The sequence below is a fragment of the Rhinolophus sinicus genome, linkage group LG04, assembly GCF_036562045.2.
Source record: "Rhinolophus sinicus isolate RSC01 linkage group LG04, ASM3656204v1, whole genome shotgun sequence".
Classification (NCBI taxonomy): domain Eukaryota; kingdom Metazoa; phylum Chordata; class Mammalia; order Chiroptera; family Rhinolophidae; genus Rhinolophus; species Rhinolophus sinicus.
In genome coordinates, this window is record NC_133754.1 from 156,675,617 (window position 1) to 156,695,706 (window position 20,090).

At 47.0% G+C, this 20,090-nt stretch overlaps 1 protein-coding gene and 1 long non-coding RNA gene across 8 annotated transcripts in view; one reads left to right on the forward strand and one right to left on the reverse strand.

The window, feature by feature from the left end:
* The window catches only part of LOC141571147 (uncharacterized), a 37,072-nt gene extending 17,932 nt beyond the window's left edge, over window positions 1-19,140 (forward strand). The window contains exon 3 of the long non-coding RNA XR_012495834.1: window positions 18,927-19,140. This is a non-coding gene — a long non-coding RNA (uncharacterized LOC141571147). The remainder of the gene's footprint in view (window positions 1-18,926) is intronic.
* FAM219A (family with sequence similarity 219 member A) overlaps window positions 1-20,090 on the reverse strand; it is a 49,067-nt gene that overhangs the window by 3,336 nt on the left and 25,641 nt on the right. For 4 of the 7 annotated variants that reach the window (XM_019734584.2, XM_019734575.2, XM_019734568.2 and 1 more), the window contains exons 2-5: window positions 3,906-4,005; window positions 1,115-1,217; window positions 801-881; window positions 112-166 (exon numbers count right to left, since the gene is read on the reverse strand). In XM_019734584.2, coding sequence (XP_019590143.1) covers window positions 112-166; window positions 801-881; window positions 1,115-1,217; window positions 3,906-4,005 — 339 coding nt within the window. The remainder of the gene's footprint in view (window positions 1-111; window positions 167-800; window positions 882-1,114; window positions 1,218-3,905; window positions 4,006-20,090) is intronic. The other 3 variants (XM_019734595.2, XM_019734599.2, XM_019734593.2) reach the window with 1 other exon arrangement.

A 20,090-nucleotide genomic window follows, 5' to 3' on the forward strand; every position in this document is an offset into this window, starting at 1 on the left:
CTGCCTGGCTTTGTCCATAGCTCCCCTCAGGTGTGATTTGGCCCCATCCCTTCTCCTAGAAGCAGGTAGGCCTGCTCGGGTGTGTCTAGGGCGGGAAGTATGGGGCCTCACCTCAGCAGAGGAGTAGCCAGAGGAGGAGTATCTGGACATGTCAAAGTCATCATCACTGGCCATGGAGGAAAGAAGACAGAGGAAGTGATTCCCAGATGTTAAACAGAAAAGTCCCGGCAACCCCCACTCTCATCAGTCAATACCTTCCCCCTTCTCCATGTTTCCAAATAAACGGCACTAGCTAAATAAAAACTGTGTTTGCTGTACAAATACAGTTTTAAGACGCGTTCCCTAGCCCCACCCTTCTAAAAAATTGCCACCCTTAACCTCCTTCTAAACAGAGATGCTATTCCTTTCCGCCCAACCCCCTTTTTTTTTTTGGCTCAAATCACCCTGGCTTGCTAGGTTTTCTCAAAATCCAGGTCTAGTCAGGTGTGTTCTCAGCAGTAGGGCTGCTCCCTTAGAGGGGACAGATTATCAAACATGGAATCAGGGCCCATTTTCAGGGCAACCATTGGATCAGTTGTGCCAGAACAGCAGCAGACTGCACCAGTCCCCTTTTCCTCTCTCTGCTCTTCCGTACCTCCAGGTAAAAAATTCCATTCCCTGGGGGATTCACCCTTGGGAAACTCCTGGCTGTCTGAGGAACACCCAATTCTGACAATATAGTAGGTGCGCCCTGTACACCCACTTGTATGTTCACACAGGTTTCTGTGGCTTGCCCAGCTACCCAGCATCCCCGTACACACCTGTCAGTGTCAAGGGCTACCAGTGGCTTCTCGTCGGGGCTCTGGTCCAGTGAGGAATAGCCTTTATTGGGGACGACCAGCCTGGGTGGAGAATTTGGGGCATTGGATTGGCAACTGGAGCACACAAACCTGGCAAGGAACTGGGTCAGGCCCCGACCCACCACTTCCCGCCCCCCACACCCCTTGGATCCTGTTGAGACTCTCTCCCCTCAGAGAGGAGCTGGGCCTGAGGAAGAAGGGAAGAGGGGGAGGCTTAGGCCCAGTAGAGATAGAGGCTGGCTGGCAGGCTCCAGGTGGAGTAGGGGGGTCTCTACCTTGTCCGGGCCATGACGTTGTTCTTCTTGGGTTGCTGGTTGACGGGGCTACCCATGCTGCCATTCTTCAGGGAGCCCTTCCGGGCCAGCTCCCGTTGCTTTTCTGCAGGAAAACGTGGGAAGGAAGTTGTGTCCTGCCCCCAGGGCCACTCTACCTTACTGCTTGGGGCAGCCTAAGCTGGGCATCCATGGTGAAACCCCTTGCTTCTCTAGGAACTATGGCAGGGATCCCAACTCCAGGTCCTCTGCTCCATGGAGACAGTTACTTGGCCCTGCACAACCCGAGGCAGATAGTTAGGGGCAACCGGAAGAGGCCGACTCCTGTCTTCCAGGAGTTATACTCCCATGTGGAACAGTTAGTATGTACTTGATACCAGAGAAAGGCTGGAGAGGAAGAGATGGAGCAGAAGGATGGAGCAGTCAGGGATGCCTGCAGGTGACACCTTGAGCTGGAGAGAGGAGGGCATTCTAGAAAGGAGGGATAGTGTATACAAAAAATGCCTTCAGAAGTGAGCATAATAAGTGTGGATCTGGATGGGATGGAGGAGTAAAGAAGGACAAGTTGGAAAAGTAGGATATGTTTATTCAGCCATTTATTTAACAACAAAATCTGTGTCACCCATCCCAGGTCCTGTGCTAAAGGGCTGGGGTCTCCCTCTGATTACAAACTCGGAGCATGGCCTTGAATGCCAGATAGAGGAGTCTGGGATTAATAAGGAAGGAAAAGGAGCCACTGAAAGTTGTGGAGTCGGAGGGGCAAAAGAGGGCTGGCAGGGTAAGAAGCAAAAGGCTGGGGGAGCCTCTCTGGTTATACTTGTTTTTTTTTAAAATAAATACCGTGGGGTTTTTTTAATTAAAAAAACATTTTTTTATTGGGGAACTGTGTTTCTCCAGGGCACATCAATTCCATCGTTGTCCTTCAATCTAGTTGTGGAGGGTGTAGCTCAGCTCCACATCCAGTCGCCGTTTTCAATCTTTAGTTGCAGGGGGCGCAGCCCACCATCCCATGTGGGAATTGAACCGGCAACCTTGTTGTTCAGAGCTCGCACTCTAACCAACAGCCATCCGCCGGCCCCTCTGGTTATACTTCTGACTCCTCTGCCAGCCTCTGAGTTCTTCAAGGCTCCAGAGCCTACCAGATTCATGGGGCTGGCCACCAGGTGACCCACTGCCCAGCATGTGGCTCTGTTACAAGTAGCCAGTAGCTGTCTAGGCCCTGGAGGATGCCTGTCTACCTTTTCCTACTCATCTCAAGTCAAGTTCAGATGTAGGGAAAGGGATTTTTGGGTGGAGAGGGATGCGAGGGGAAAGCTCTCATAAAATAACCACAAGTTCCAGAGAGGAGGAATGGATGGGCATTTTCAGCTACTGTGACTCTGGCATTTCCCCTGACTGCTGTGTCTCTGAGTCTCTCATTTCCCAGTCCCTGACCCTCTTTCTTTGCCACTATTCATCTGACTCCAGTTTTCTTCCAGCCTTTTTCCAGCAGGCAGCAGCTGCCATTACTACTCCAAGCCTCTAGGGGGTGCAAGTTGCCCTAAAGTTCCTGGTCGTGGTGGTGATTTTCCTTAGTGCAACAGGGACAATGTGAATTTTCATGAGAAGCTTTGGTGGTAATGTAATGGGGAGGGGGAAAAAAAAGTGTCTCTTTAAAAGCATGTTGGAATTGTTTGAAATAGTGAAAAAGTGCAAACAATAAACTGGCAAAACCAAACTACAGTGTATACTATGCAACCATTTAAAAGAATGAAGTCATTCTCTATATGCTGACATTGGAAGGCATTAAGTAGAAAACAAACACAAAAACAGTTTCAGAAAATGTATACAGTATGATACCACTTTTGCTAAATACAAAACAAAACTAGAAAAACTAAATGTTTGGAATGATGATCTCAGGGGGAGCATGTGAGAGGGGAGAGTAAAAGGAGAAGTTACACTTGTGAAAATATTTGTACTGGTGAATTAAACAACAATAAATAAAACTGGCTGCTGTTTGAGTTTGGTGTCTTGGGAAGATGAACAAATTCCACTGAGATAACTGCTCTCTAGTTTAGAAAAACAGCCTGAGGGGCTCGCTGGATGTGGTCTGGAAGGAGAGAAGCAAGGTTAAAAAGAAAAAATCGGAATAAAAGAACAAACTCTTGAGAAGGAGTCCTAGCAGCTGCAGAGGGAGAGGTGTTAGAATAGATGGGAAAGGCCTCTTAGGACAGAGGAGGGGTCCAGTGTTTGGTGGGCAGCTGGGGCCTGAGGAGAAAGGTGAACAGGAGGGTGGCAGGGATGGCAGCGGCGTTTTGAAGGACAGCAGTGACCTGTACTTAATTGTAAACTCTTTCCTAGATGTACTGTGTTGTAATTTCTCTTCATGAAACCAAATTTTTAGTAAAAGTATGTTATATGCAGCAGCCTTGGGTGAGCAAAATTTTGGTTCCTGAAGGGAGAAGGGCAGTGTTCGGCCTAGGATAAGGTAGCACAGCAAGTGCAAGGAGCTATAGGCAGCGGTTGGAAGCCGAGAGAGCAGGCTGCAGCATAAGCTGACTTCAGAGCGGACATGAGACAAACCCCAAAGGAAAGGTGACCCTGGAAGGGGGAGGAGAGATTTGGGTTTACTAAGAGAACTGTAACTTCCCTTTTTGCCATGCAGGAGATAAGGTGCCTGGCAGTGCCAATGGCTGGGTGGCCTGAGTCAGACTCGTGTAGGCTGAGTTGGTTTATCTGTGGTACCTCATTGCAGACCCAGCCCAGTGCACCTTGCCTACTCCCCACATCTCCCTCACCCGCCAGACACACTCACCCAACTTCACCTGGAGCGGGGATGGTTTGTAATTCATGGCTACTGACTCACCCTCCCGGGCGTCACAGTCTCCGTCTGAGATGGAGGCAGCGGCTGGGTCCTGGGTGGGCGGGGGAAGCAGAGAGACAGGGAGTTGTTAGGAAGTAAACATAGGGAGCTGCTCCCCTGGGCCTCCGAGGACATTCACCCCTGGCAGCAGGCAGGAAATTCAGGGAGGGAGGGGTAGACCCATCCACCCTGGGAGGAAAATCCTACACAAGATAGAAGAGCCAAGGATCTCGGTCCCACTTACACCCACCTGGGTGTCTGTCTTTAAAGTTCTGTGTGATCCAGCCTCCCCCAGAAAGCCCACCGTGATTCCTTAAACTCACAGGACCTCCTTCTCTAACCTCCCATACTAGTCACCTGCTCCGCAGGGGCCTTCCTGTGTACTTGTTTGCAATGGTCTTTCTAGGTTCCCGTGAGTTTAAGTCTGCATTAAGGTCAGAGTAGGTGCTCCCTAAGAGAGGCCTTCTCCCTCTGTTTTCCCTCACACTGGACAGGTCCCTTGACAGGATCTAGAGAACTGACAGGACAAGCCAGGCCAGACTTCAAAGCTGCAGCCATCAGACAAAAAGAGTTCTCCTGAGGACTTTTTCTTTTCACAGATGAGTCCTAAAGAGTATCTCCTGGGAGAACCTGAAAGTTTGGGTGGGTATAGTAGGTGAGAAGACAAATGTAATGACAAATCAACTGATGGCCATTTAGTCCTGTACTGTTCACTAATCTAGCCTCACTATTCCCTCCAAAACACCCCAAACCTCTGCTATAAGATCCAGGGCCCTGGCCCACCCTGCCTCAGGCAGTTGGAAGGGGCTGGAGTCATTCACAGTCTTCCTGAGAAACTGATGGATCCACTGATATGGGTGCTGCCATCCAAGGCGTCTGCCTGGGAGCACAGAGTGGCAAGCCCAAGGTCTGCGGTTTGCAGAGTGGATCCCAGCCTGCACCTGTTCTGTTTCTAGGGATGCAGAGAGCAGGCAGAAAGGCAGGTAGAATGCTCCAGGACTGGCCCCACAGTGTCAGGCCAGGGATCTGAGAGGCTGCTGGTGACCCAGCAAAGGAAGGATATGTAACCATTATGGTGGCTTTTGCTTCCTTTAGAATGAGGCAGTGGGAATGAAAACATGCTTGTCACTAAGGGCAAAGGGAAAAGTCTAGAATGTTTGGGAGGGAAATCCTGACCTTCTCTGTGTTCCTTCAGGCTACCCAGAGTGCAAGGCCCTCGGTGGGTGGTGTTGCCACAGTGGTTTGTGAGTTCCTGAGGGCAGAACCTGGGCTTCTGTCCTCTGCTCTGACCCCCACCCCTTAGCTGTAGTTGTGGGGGACGGGGCAGGAAGCTCTGCTCAGAAAAGTTCGGGTGCTGCAGTGGCTGCATGTCAGGTGACTTCCCATGCCACAAGCCTTTCCAGCCGTCCTCCTCTGCCTCCCCGGCTCAGCTCCTCCTCGGGAGACTTCGTGCCGACCTGGCCCTGCAGACGTGGAGCAGCAGGCCTCTAGTGGCCCTCACACTCCTCTCTGCTGCCAAAACAGCCTCGGCAGGCGCTACGGGCAAGAGAGGGGGTGACTTGACAGCTGGGCTCTGGCTGTCCCCTGAGGCCACAGGAAGGGCTCACTCCCAAAGCAGCCTGAGGGAGGGCTTCTTAAAGGGTGAAGCCCATCAACATCCTATGGGAGCCTACGGGGAAGCACGGGCACATTTCCAATTTCCTTAGTCACATTACTTTTTCTATAGCATTTGTCACATGCCACACATACCACATCCATTTGGAAATGGTTTCCTCTGCTGGCTTTCGGGATACTCATTTCTGTCTCCTCCCATAGCCCTTTTGTCTCCTCTGCAGGGTTCTGCCCTCAGGCCTCCTCTCTCTCTTTGGGGAACCCTGATATCTCCTACAGTTTGGGTTAACATGTTTACACTGGTGACTTCTACATCTATGGCCTCCCAATCATTCATCTCTGTAACCCTCCTCCCCATCTACCCCATGGGAGTGTTAAACGCCACTGTCCTTTCCCTGGGTTGACTTTTAAAACATGAACCCTTAGGCACTTGGGGCCAGCTTGTCCCTCCTCAATGCCGCTGAGTTCATCAGTTTCTTCTCTCAGGCTGGAGGTACTTGGCAGCAATGGTAACATTGGAGGGAGACCACAGGAAGGACAGGGCCTGACGGGGGCTGGGAAGCTGTTGAGCAACTCTGGTCACAGGGACCCACATGTGGCCCGCAAGGCCACTGGGAGGGTCCTGGTGCCATTTGATCTCTGACTGAAACAGCTAATCCCTTCGGGTCATGAGCCAGGGTACAAAGCCCTAGACTGAGAGGTTCCAGGCAAAGCCCGCCGTCCAGCACCTCCCCTGTCACTGTCCATGATAGAAAGCCATCTGAGTGGCAAGAATGAAGATCTCTGGCACTGTGCCTGCAAACTCAAGCCTTCACTATGGGTTTCCTGCACGTCTTCCCTGAGAAATACAGCCAGTACACCATGACGATCACATGGAAATGTAATCAGGGAGATTAAATGGGAAATATTCATGAATATAAGTATCAGAGAGGAATCCAGGCAGAAGGAAGTGTCTGGCTCCAAGAAATCAGGGAGAATTTAAAATGCCCCCCAAGGACATCTGATAGGAGTTAGATCCGGAAACTAGAGTGGGGATTAGCAAGATTATTAATAAACACTAAGCAGAGACAGACATGGAAATGCATCTCTAATAGCAACCCATGTTTCTGCAACCCTTCAAACAAATTCTCCACCGACTGTAGAAATGATTAATAGCCCAGTCTCACTGTTTATGGGACAGGATATACAGGCTAATAGCCAGTGCAAAGCCAATATAACTAGAGGAAGGCAAAAGGGCCAGAAGAATCCTTAGAGTTAGTCTGGTCCAGTGCTTTTCATTAAACTGTTCCCTGAACCCTGTGCCTTGAGTGGAGCTGAGTGCAAGCAGGGAGCAACTTATTTCATTTACATATCAGCCTTTCCACAAGAATTTGGTTGGAGAAAGAGTTGTGTTGCTTAAAGAAAAAGTTAAAGTCCACTGATTTAATTTAATCTTTAAAAAACATTTTATTATACAAATTATTAAACTGACACAAAAGTAGAGAAAACAATATAGTGACATGCTGGATAACTATCACCAACTACAACAAATATCAACATAGTAACCCATTCTTTTTATAAATTCCAGTTCCTCCATTTACTAGCTATGTGATCTGGGCTTCAGTTTCCTCATCTGTAAAATGGGACTAATATCTATGTCAAAGGTTCTTGTGAGGCTAAAGTTTGTTAACACATATAAGCACTTAGAATTGTACTTAGTATAATACATACTGAGCACTATATCTGTGCTAGCTATAAAGTTGTTATTAGTACATGTTCTGTGTGGCCCACACAATCATAGACAGAGTGCCTTGGGAGTGACTAGTTCAAAGCTGCAGCTCTGGTTTATGTGGGGAGGTATCTCTGGAAAAGATCCTCTCTCCACAGGGTGAGGAGGGGCCTGACCAAGGGGGTATTCTGACTCCTCTCCTCACTCCACGATGCTGCATTTCCCTCACTTATTTAAGGCCTGGGACTCATAAAGATAAACAGAAAATAGGCCCATCCTTAAGGAGCTACCAGTAAATAAAGGTAACGAGCCATAGAAAAGTAGACAGAAAGTGACAAAGGGAGGCTGGTCAGAGAAAACTTCACAGAGGAAGTCACTTGAAAAGATTTCAAAAACACTGGTTTACCAGTTAAGAGGAAGGAGAAAGGACATTCAGGGAATATCTGCAAAGGCCCTAAAGCATAAAACTAGCATTGCAGATTCAAGGAACAGTCAGTATTTTGTTACAGTTGAAACCTAGAAGGTATGATGAAAATTGGCAGGAGATAAAGTTGTAGGGTCAGAAGGGCTCAGGTCATGGTGGAAGATGGGCCTTGATTTTCTTCTTTACTCAGAAAATAATGGGGAACCAAGGAAGCAGGAGAGTAACATGACCAGATTTTAGATGTAGAAGGACCGTCTGATAGCCAGGTAAAAGCTGGATGGCAGGGGAATAAGACTGGAGGTGAGGATAATTAGGAAACTACTGCAACAGGGCCAACAAGAGATGACGGGGACCAGAACGAAGCAGAAGCAGAACTTAAAAGGACAGAAAGGAGAATGTTAAAGGGGTAGAATTGGCAGACTTTAGAGATAAAATGTAGAAGATGTCCAGACATTCCAGTTTTCTGTCTGGAGTAATTAGGAATAGGGGACTAATTACTAAGACAGACAATGCAGGAGAAGGCACAGCGACACTGCCAGGAAAAAACAGATGAGTTCAGTTTGGGACATGTTGAGTTTTGAGGTATCTTTTTGGATACCGAGATGATATCATTAGTCAGTAGCATTTGAAGTTTGGGATATTGGGAAAGAGGTTAGGGCTGGTGGTGACGGAAGCTACGGAGAAGAATAAACCCCTCAGAGAGACTGGGCAGAGTGAAAAAAGACAAGAACCAAGGATGGAGCCCTGGGGCACATCGAACCTTAGGAAATGAGTGGAAGAAATAGACTGAGTAGAAGCTGAAAGATGAGATGTAGGAAAAGATCTAGGAAGCCATTCAAGTAGAGTTTCAAGATGGAAGAAATCAACAGTGTCAAATAAACGGTTGGGTTTATAAGATAAAGACAATATTTAGAAATAAGGAAGTCACAGGTGGCTTCAGCAAATACGGTTTTAATTGAAGGGTAGGAACAGAGCCCAGATTACAGGGGATTTAGGAGGAAATAGGAGATGAGGAAGTAGAGTAGGGACACAGGCTATTCTTTCAAGGAGCCAGACTGATGAGGGAAGAAATGAGAATGAATGACAGCCAGAGGGGGCTTCGGAGTTGAAGGATTTCTTTGGAGCTGGGGAATACCACTGCCCTAGACTGAGGGGAAAGAAGCTGGGTAGAAAAGATGTTTGATGGTATGGTCTTTGAGGAATCAAGAAGAGATGGAACCAGAACCTTGGACCAGAGGAAGATGGCTCCTTACTGAAATGGAAGGGAGGTGAAATGGGTAGGGGATGCAGATAACATGGAGGCAGAAAGATGGTAGGAAAGTTAAGGAAATTCATTCTTAAAAGCCTAATTAGCTAAAAGAAAGGGTTGAATACTAAGAGGATGGGGGAAAAGAGGGATACTTGGTGGCTGGCCAGCAGTGGCAGAGCATTCTGTTTGGGCTCCTAGCTACAAATTCTCATCTTTCCCCCACCCTTGACCTTGACGCCGGGGGAAGGCGCTCTCCGCGGTGCTGAACAATTCTTCCTTTGTCTTGTGGCCTGAGCAGGGGTGATTCAGGGTAGAGACATGATTCCATGTTAGCTTCTCCACAGGAAAGGCAACCTCTGTCCTCACCTCCAAGCATTAATTCTCAAGAAGATGGAACTTGAAATGGATTTAGAATGAGGTATGAAGAAGCAGAGTGCTTGTACAAACATTATCTAAACTTTCTTTGCTGAACACACATGAATTTTCCTCTAGTTTTAGAAGGCAGCTGGCAGAGGCAGTTCTGAGTTGTGAGATGCTGAAAGGCTACTTCTAGAATAATGTTATATTTATACCCTGTTCAGTCACCCTGGGCGAAAGCAGGAAGTAGGACAGACCTACACCAGGAACAGGGCCAGGAAGATAGTGCTGATAATGAAACAGGAAAGCAGGGAAGACCTGAAGCTCAGACCACTCTCATAGGTGAGCACAGCACGATAGGGTATCAAATACCAACTCTGTTTCTGTCACAATTTGTCCAGTGGTCAGCTCAGAAACTACCTGCGGCTATGGTCACCCTGTTCAGGGTTATGCCACTCTCCCAAAACATCTTTTGGAAGTACGTGGGGATAAGCGTGTTTGGATATATTGTAGAGGGAGATACAGACAATACAACTCAATGCCTTTCTGCCCAGTGAAAGGCTGGGCAGAAACATAATCTTCTGTTCAAGAATATTCAGTAGCAATCTAGGCTTTGGTTAGACCTCTCTACTTCCCTCCTGATGGCTGTTCATTCAGCCTCTAAGGCATTGCCATCTGTTTCTCACTCTACATCTCAACATGAGAATCATTTGGACAATGACAGCTCTTACTCTGTGGTCTGACCTGAAGTCCTGAGTCCCATTTCCCGAGTTCATTTGTTGGGCAGATCCCACTTTTATTCCCCCCCTCGCCTTCTCCAGGACCTCTGTCCTTTGGGACATATTAAGACTCTTAGTGGTCCCACTTAAAGGAAAGGACAAAGACCTCTCACAGGGGATAAGGTTTTTTTGGGGATATTTGGAGAAGAATCTTGGAAACATAGGAGAGACAGTCTCTCCAAATGTTGTTAGTAGTTCTTACAAAGAGAGGAAGAACAGAAAAGCTGGAGAAAAATCTATGAAGGCCTGACTTTGGGAGAGGCGGCAGAGGACCCTGCCCAGTTCAGAGAGGCCTCCTTCCATCAGTTTAAATCTCCTCAATCTTCCAGTTTTTTCTCTAAGAGAAGACTCAATTTAAAAAAAAGTCAGAACACTGAATGTCCGCTCTTTTTTCCAGAACTGGAGTGGGGGCTGGCAGCAGAATGCAGAGGCAGAAAGCACTCTTTCTTTATATATACCACAATTCTGCAGGGCATTCTGGGACAAAGTAAAGTCCAAAGGAGAGAAGTGGAAAAGGTTCTTTTGCTAGGGCTAGAGTTTGAGAACTCAAATTGGCTATGCGAGTAGCTGAGGATTTTATGTCTCCTTCAACAGTTCCTAGGATAGAATTCATTACCCCAAAGAAGTACCGCTGAGCTTTAGTATCTTTGTGGAGGTGGTCAATGGGGGAACCAAAATGGAGGAAGGTGCTGCTGACCCTAGGCCTAGGAACAACTGTGGCCACAGCAAGTTTAATAGATGTCTCTTATAAAGTAATACATGCTAAAACTTTAAAAAATCACCTTTAGTTTCACCACTTTGAGACAACCCCCATTAATGTTCTAGTGTATTTGAGTCTTGTGTGTGTACCACAGTAGGAACACTGCGGTCTCCCCTCTCTGGGAGTTGGTGCTGCTCCTGTCTTCACGGTCATAGGGGCTGGGCCTCCAGGTACAATGTTGGTTCTACGTGCTCCCACCCCTGCTTGGACCAGGTGGAGCCAATCAGAGACTCCCCAGAATTGGGAAGTGGGACTAAAGGGAGATGTAAAGCTCAAGACTGTGGATTAGGTAGCAGAGAAAGCCATTGGGCAAGGAGCAAGAATAAAGCTGATGTTCAGAAAGAAGTAAACACAAGAGACAGAGAATGTCCTCCCTAGGTTTCAGGTTCTGGTTCTAGAACTTGCCCTGCCCTTGCCTACATGTCTGCCCTCAGACACTATGAGAAACCCAAATGTTCTTATAGTCTAGTTTCCCTTTTAGCTCAAACTAGCTTGAGTTGGATTTTGTTCCTGTAACCCCAGAGGACCAACTAACACATGTGCATAAAACAACATTTAAAGGAAAAAAAAAATCACACTGTATCTTATATTCTGTATTTTTAAAAATCAGTATTAGAACATAATCAACTTACCATATTTTTATGTAGTTTTGTAACCATCAGTTTAATGGCTGCATGATATTCATAGAGGGGATATACAATGACTTTTTAACCATTCATTTATATTAGACATTCAGGTTATTTGTAAATTTTCACTATTATAAATAATGCTACACTGAAATCTATATATATTTACTTTCAGGATCATTTCCTACATCAAGTAGAATTAGGAAGTCAAAAACATGAACATTTTTAAGATTCTTGATACATATTGCCAAACTGCTTTCCCAAAGGATTGTTCCCATTTACAATGCCTCCAGTCATGACTAAGAACTATAGCTGGTTTTTAATATTTTATTTTTCACTGAGTGCCAGGGAATTGCAGGTCATCACATCTCTCCATTATCTTCTAAGAGAGCTCTACTCCAGTCCTTATTTACCTGGTTCCCTCTGGGGAATCTTCTTTCAAAGAATAGAATTTCCTCTGGGCATCACTTGCCAGACAAAATGCTCCTGACTTGAGGCCACCAATTAAAAACAAAATGAGACAAGGCTTTGTTACACTGAAGCTTGAGAAAGGCTCTCAATGGAGCACCAGTGCTGCCACATGGCTGGCCACCATGCCACCTTGGCCTGTGCTGTGGGAACGATGAGTGGAATTGCAGAGCCATAAGGCAAACTTCGCAGAGTGAGTCGCCCTTGCTTTCAGATGTGGGGTGGGAGAATTAGCCAAATGGTTCTGGAGCTATCCCAGTGGGAGTGGCCGCTCCTATTCCCTTACCCATTATTTATTTTTCAAAAATAGCTACTCAGAAACAGAGAGAAAAGGATGGTATAAGACATGAGGCTAGTACTAGGCAAAGAACTGGATTCATTTTGAAATTGGTAGACGAGGGACCAGTGAGTTTTAAAAAAGACTTAGAATCCTTTCCTGCCTTCTTCCTGGTGAGGACTGCTTGTCCTAGATTGATATTGGCTATTTATTCCTGTTCCCTGTAACCAAAAAACCTTCATTTGTGATATAGGACAGATCAACTCAGGGACACCCACTGTAGCAGCTGTGGCTTGGGGGAAGCTTGTGCATAAAGGCCTGGGGGACACGCCTTATGACCCAAGAAGCAGGAGCCGGAGCCAGAAATTGAGAAACTTTGGTTCCTCTGGGAGGCCTGGCTTGGCACAGGCCCTTCATCCCCACACTTAAGCCAGATATTGAGGAGGCTCCTGCCTTACTTTAGACCAGCTAGAAAAACAGTTGGCAGAGACAGTCTTGTGACCTAAAAGGTTTATGAGCCCCACATCCTTCTGCTCTCCCCCCCACCGATATTTCAACCTCTTTAGGAAAAGACCATCTCACTTAACGGAGAAAGGGGTGAAGGTGTAAACTTCTTTAAAAATAGGTCAACAATGGTAAATGTATGTTTCACCACAATAGAAAAATGGAAAAAGAAAAAAAAAATGATTGGCAGGGCCTGAGGCAGAAGAAAATGGTGTGAGGGTGTGAGGGTGCGTGGCGGAGAGGAAGCAGCCCCTTTCCCTCTCCTTTTATTCAGGCTCACCCAACAGACTTGGGGTGAGGACTTTCATATGAGAAGGGAAATGATTCTAAAACCAAGGGAGCTGGAGGCGCCAGGGGATTCTGGCTTGAGTTTCTTGAGGCATTTTACTTGGGGTACCCCTTAGGCAGGGCCCAAAGGAGGGGAAGCAGGCAAGCAGATGTTCAGGGCTAACAGCTTCAGGGAGCATCGTCCAGAGGAGCTTTCTGTTCCCTTCCAGGATGTGGATTCCAGTTCCCCACGGTAAGGAAGGAGGCATAGGACACAGGAGAGATGCTATCCAGGAATCATCCATAAAGGGCATTTGGTTGGAGAGTCCTTGAGACGGATGGCCCAGCCCTGCCTATGGTAGGACGCTGAAGCAGGAGAAGTATTAGCGGACACTGATGTTTGCTTTGGGCCAGACTGACTTATAGATCCCCGTCTAGATCTTGGCCCTAAATATCACCTGAGGATTTCGATAATTTCAATTACTCAAAGAACTGCACCTGGCCTGCACTGGTTTATAAATCTTTTGGACTCCTTGATTTCCCAGGAAAGCCAAGTAACAGTCTGGCAGTCCATGGGATGCTTTCACAGAGCTGCCACCTCTAATCCCTTTCCTCCGGCCTTGGAAGAGTAAAGAGCTACTTGTCCGCAACAGATAAGGGACTTGGAGGGCTGGTATCAAACAGCTTCTCCCCTCTGTGGCATTTCCTGTCTTTCCTGTCCTCTCCTTTTCAGCTTCTCCTAACTGTCTAACCTCCATTACACCTGGCAAGCCCCACTTTTTGCCCACAGACAACTTGCAGCTCTAAAGCTTAGCTCTCTATCCAGAGCAGTCTTCTAGTCTTTCCTTTTTGTCCTCCCAATAATTAAACATCGGTGCGCTCATCACGTATTAAAAAAGCTTGATATTCACTGAACACCAGCAAGGGGCAAGCAGGGCACAGTGTACTTTGGGGAGAGAAAAACACCAAGACATAATTCTTGCCAAGAAGACTTTAATCTAAAAGTGGGGAGCTTATAGGCACACAAACTAGCATATTTAAGGTAGAGAGAGGAACCTGAGAGGCAGGAAAGCGTGAAGGGTGGTCAGGCCTGGGCAGAAGCCTGGTTAAACCAGAAGTCTGGGTATTAGGTAACTGGGTACTTTGGCAAGAGGATTTAGAGCAATGACTGGCTCAGCTCTGGGGCTAGACTCTATTCTTACTACTTTTAGTTGCTGCTGCTGCTGCTGCTGCTTCTACAACTCTTACTCTGCCGCAAGGCACTCAGCCCATCCCATTTCTGGTGGGTCAAATACAGAAATGGGGTGGGCTGAGTACAGCAGGGGCTTTCTTTTACCACTGAGATGCACAAACAAGTCTCCCACAGAGAAGGGTCAAGAGGCTCTTGGTGGGTGTCTGGGAAATGTTTTTATTGTGAAGACAAACAGTGATTCAGAATCCTGAGTGCTTAAGGTAGAGATATGTGGCTCTGGTGAAATAAACTCTCGTTGTCTTTAACCACGCCTCGGGCCAGCATCACTCTCACAGGCCTGCTTTGTGCAGCAGCAGGGAGGTCAACGCTAAGGGCTCCTGGGGGTGCAGGGCCCAATCTAGGAGTGAGAGAGGTCAGAGAGGGGAAGGAAAGAGTTAACTGAGAAGTCTGTGTGTGTGTGTGTGTGAGAGAGAGAGAGAGAGAGAGAGAGAAAACCAGTTGGTGGGGAAAGAGGAGAGGAGAGGGGAGATTCTAGCCTAGCACAAGTTCCAGGCAAGTTTTTCAGCCATGAAGCCAGCTACTTGCTGGTTATGTATCTCTCCAGGGAAACAATTCCTATCTACTAAGCCCGATGGTCCTGGGATACCCAGTCAGGGTGGTAGAGAGCCTTTCCTTGCCTACCTGCTCACTCTGGCTGGCACAGTGACACTGAGTGCCTAACTCAAGGGTACAACCTCATCCCTGAGCCATCCATAGAAAGGGGCCACGAATCAACTAATGACCAACAAGCACCCAAAGAGCCCCCGACGGCTCTGCAGCCCGCACCTCCGATGAACACCCCCTTTGCTCGGAGCACACCTCCCCCAGCTCCTCCCTGCCCGTGCAGCCTTCATTTCTCTCCAGCTGACATACCTGCACGGCCTACGTCTTCTACATCTGCTCAGCCTACCTATGCATCACCAGGATAGCGCGTGTTAAACATTAACATACGTCTAGGGCTACTGTCGAAGTGCAGAGTCTGATTCAGAGAGTCCGGAGTGTCTGCAGTTCCTACAAGCTCCCCGGTGATACCAATGCTCTGCATACAGGGACCACACTGCATAGTGGGCTCTAGGCCAGCCGCTCGCCACTCAAACCACCCGACAGCCCCGCAAAGAGCTCGCTGCCCAAACCTGGTTCCAGTCTCACTGCAGAAAGAGGACACTGGTTTGGTGGGGAGAATGTAGGGGAACCACCTACCGCTCATGCTGGGGAGGCCGCTCTGCTAAGAGCTCTGGCTGGGCCTCGGCAGGGAGTAGTTCAGAACAGCTTTAGCCCAGGTGTGGAATGTAATCATTTAGATCGTATTGCTCGAACACCTACTATATGTGCAGCTGCGGTGCTGCATGCTTTATATACTTCATTACCTCATTCGATCCTCCTAGAAGACCAAGTAAGGTAAATACCGTTCCCATTTTAAAAGTGAAGAACCAGGTTGTATAAAGTAACACGTTCAAAGTCTTACCTTGAAGGTGGTACACTAGGATTTGAATCTAATTTGCTCATTTCTTTTAGCTCACCCCCTCCTCAGACATCAGATAAAGTCATAAAATTAACAACATATCAGAACTACACAACTGTGGGACTATGGAACTAGTCTAATCATATCTCCAGTGCTTAGTACACACTTGGAGCTCCTCTTTAGAAAATGATGGCTGCTTTCTGATCACCAACATCCTGATCAATGAGTTCTCCATAGGAAGGAAATATTGGAGCCACTGAAGCAGTCAACTCAAGATGCAGAGAAAGACAGAGACACTGGCAGGAAGCAGCAAGCCAGAAAAAGCATTGGAAACTCAGGCTGCTGAGCCCTGGAGAGAAAAGCAGAGGATAGTACAAGAAAAGGAGATGAAAAGTCTCAGCCACCAAAATTCAGTTCTGGTCCCACATTTTAGGGGCAATTATATTTTAAGCATTATAATGGGTGCTGCAGATACAAAGATAATATGATCTCTGCTAATGAAGAGGCCAGTGAGTAAGGTAAATGAATAAGCAGATAATTTTAATAACACGCCTAGTGCTAGAACAGAGGTTTGCATAAAGTATTGTAGGTACACAGGACAGAAGCACCTATCCCACCCTGAGGAATTAGGGAAGACTTCTCCAAAGAAAGCGGAGGCATGAAGGATGAATAGGAGGCAGAAGTGAACCAGATGAAGAAAGGAATAGGGAATGAAAAGAAATGAAACAAAAAGGAAAGAAAAGAGTGGGGAGTAAGACATGCATGGCTATACAGTAGGCAAAAGGAATAGCTCGATTTTGCTGGAACGTCAAATGGTAGGGGGTGAAGTAGCAGGTGATGAGACTAGAACAGGAGGAAGGCTTAATATCATGAAGGGCTTTATAAGTCATGTTCTGGGCATTGGACTTGAACTGGAAATAATGGGGAGCTATTGAAGAATTTTAAGCCCACTGTTAGATTTATATAGACAGATCACTCTGGGAGCAGTGTGGAGAGAATGGGAAGGAATGATTAAACTGTAGGCAGGGAGACCAGATAAGAGGTATTGAAAGAGGTGATAAAAGCTTGAAAAAGGCAGGCAGTGGGGTTGGAGAAAAGGGGATGAAGAAGAAAAACACATCGAGGTCAAATTGCCAGAGCTCAGTGACTGACTGGATCTGGGTTTGAAGGAAAAGACCGGAGCAAAGATGATCCCAGGTTTTCTCCGGGCTCAGGTGAGTGGATGAACTGCCGTGTTTCCTGAAAATAAGACCTAGCTGGACCATCAGCTCTAATGCATCTTTTGGAGCAAAAATTAATATAAGACCTGGTATTGTATTGTATTATATTATATTATATTATATTATATTATATTATATTATATTATACCCAGTATTATATTACATTAAAATAAGACCGAGTCTTATATTAATTTTTGCTCCAAAAGACGCATTAGAGCTGATGGTCCAGCTAGGTCTCATTTTCGGGGAAACACGGTATGACGCCACCAAATGAGACTGAGAAACAGAAATAAGAGCAAGTTCTAATGATTTTGGTTTTGTGCAGGGGTGTGTGTATGTCTATAAATATGAAGAGTCGGAGGAAAGAACTTGGGAACACTGACACTGAAGTGGTAGGAGAAGATTGACAGCCATGGTGAGAGAGACGGGACCAAGGAGAGGCTGGTGTCCCGGATGTTTGGGAAGGGCAAGGTTTTGAGCAGGATGATGAAAGACAAGGAGAAACCAGAATCAGAGTCTTGGAGGGGCTTTTACATGATGGGAGAGAGTGAAGGATGGTTGAGGGTAGGGGAAAGAGCCAGCAAAGAAGCATCAGTTGTTTGAAGACATCAAGAAAGAGAACTCAAGACACACTATTCTCTGGTTTGCTGATATTTCAGCAAAAATTTTATTTTGTTCTTAACAATTACGGACTGAGCCTTAAGAGGCTTGAGACTCCCCAGAGAGAGAAGCCCTCCAGTAGAGAAGTCCAGCCATGGTCCAGACATCATGGCAGGTCTGCTATTTCTTAGGCAGTGTGGGCAAGGGTGGGCTGAAGGCAAGGGAGCTGACCAGGACCTGGCCAACCTCGGAGTAACACCAAGCAGAGAGGGGGATAGTTCTGGCTGCACCCCAGTCGCCTGATAGCCCTTCCCTGGCGACGGAAAAAAGCAGCAAAGACTCTGCCTGGGCTTCTAGTCCTTGGGGCAGGAGGCCTGCGCAGATGTAGCAGGAGCAGCCTGGGAATGCAGGAAACAGGGGAGCAGGCTGCATTGGGAGTTTTCTAGAAAAATCCTGCTCCTCCAATTATGAACATCCAGCAGACTCAACATGGGAACCTATACTCTGAGTGATGGTGATTATGTGATCATGACTTGTCACTTTACAAGCCTTCATTCATACTTTCCTGTAAAAACAAACAAACAATGAAAACTAAAGAATCACTTGATTGCATCATGAATCCATCCCTCAGGTATAGTAATGGAGTCAGTAACTGCACGCTTCCACTGTGAGAAGAGTTAAGAAATGTACAGTTAGAGTTGGGATAGAACCTACTTCTTCTGTCTCCTGTACTCAAACATCAGAACCTGTGGGAGAGGGGCAGGGTCCTGAGGTCCGGGAAAGTCAGGTCTGCACTCGGGCAGAGGACTGGCGACCTCAGTGTGGTTAGACTGAGTGTTCTCAAAATCTTGACCTTGGGGGCCTACTGCTTTTTAAAAAAATCATGTTTTGGGGATGAAGAGACTGTGTTTGGCTATTTACAAAAATAGGCCTGGGAATGCTGCCAGAGTTGAATGAAAGTTTTATGGTATTTAATGCTTTTGAAATAGCCCAATAAGCTGATTTGGTTTTTTTTTTGAAAGGATGCTCATTCTGTAGAGTTAAATAAATCTTGGTTACAATTAGAAAGGAAACTCCAAAAGTTCCTATGTTTCCTGGCAGGAGAACAATGCTTTCTCTTCATTCCACAACCTTGTAGCAGTCAGAAGGTTAGTTATAAGGCCTCACATCTGGGCTTCCGTGAAGCACAGAATAATCATTTCCAGGCATATTTTGGCTTTTATGTGGACACCTAATTTCACAGGCAGTAGGAACTTGCTTTGTTCATGTCATGACTTCCACTCTTCCCCCTTATTCCCTTCCATCTTTCACGCCAATGAAAACCTGAGCATTGGAGTCTCAGTGATTTTATCCTATTCCAATGTTTAGGAGAGCGATTTTCAACTCCTTGTTCCATCTAGGTGGGACGAAGACGAGTTTTCCCTCTACAGATAGGAGAACTGATGGTCTATGGAAAGAACCCCCAAATCCTGGATCCCAGGCTCCAGTGAACCCTGGGTTGCTCTGCATTGAGAGAATCTGGCCACCCACCCCCTCCTGGCCCGGCTCCAGCCAGCTGCAAATGGTCTGGATGAGCTGTTCCGACATGCTGATGTTATCGGCCTGCTGTGCCGGGAGCGCACAGATAGGAACAGGCCATGGCGCCGTCTCACCGGAGGTAGTAATGTAATTTCGTTTCTGAAATCCAAGTATGAAATCTTGAAAACTGATGTTTTTTTTTATCTACCTCAGGAGGGGGGTGATGGTGTGGAATTCCCAGTGGAGCCATCTAAATAGGGAAATGGTTTCTGTCATGTATTAATAAACAGTTCAAAGCGATGGAAAAACATACAGAGAGGATATGTGGGGAAAGCAAATGCCTAGTCTTTCTTGCCTCCTCCCTCCTCCCTCCTCAAGGTGTGCTGCCAGGTGAGGACCACTCCATCACGGCAGGTCTGTTATTTCTTAGGAAGTGTGGGCAAGGATGGGCTGAAGGCAGGAGAGGCTCACCAGGGCCAGATGGCAGCCCTGGGATTAGAATTGACGGGCCCTTCTTTCCAGCCAGCTGCTCCTTCCCCTGTGTAAACACCAGAATGGGGTTCGAAGTGCCTCCCCTGACCATTCTGGTGAGAGTCTCCTGTGCTAGGAAGATGGAACAGGCACCAGCCTCCCCTGGGGCCATGCTGTGGCAGTTTGGGTGGGTCTCCACTAGCCTTTTTTGAAAGAAGTCATTCAGCTGGAGCTAAGAATAGTGGCAAAACAGTCCCTTGTCTTGCCTTCCGTTTCCCCAACCTCATCTCATGCACGCCTCCTCTGCCTTATTACACTTTTATCACCAGTCTTCTTTGCTCCTGATGAAGCACCAAGAGCCTTCTCACCTCATGGCTAGATCTTCCTCGTCCTTCTGGCCTCGGCTGACACATTACCCCTTAAAAGTTTTCCATCAATACCAGGCTAGGTTAGGCCCTTCTCTAATATATTCTCACAGTCCCTTCCCTTCCCCCCATACATTTCTTTCATGCACTTATCAAATTTTACTTGAATGGTTATTTGTATAATTTATTTGTTTAAGAAATGTGTGTAAAGGCAGGGACTGTGCCTGTCCCCACTGTACC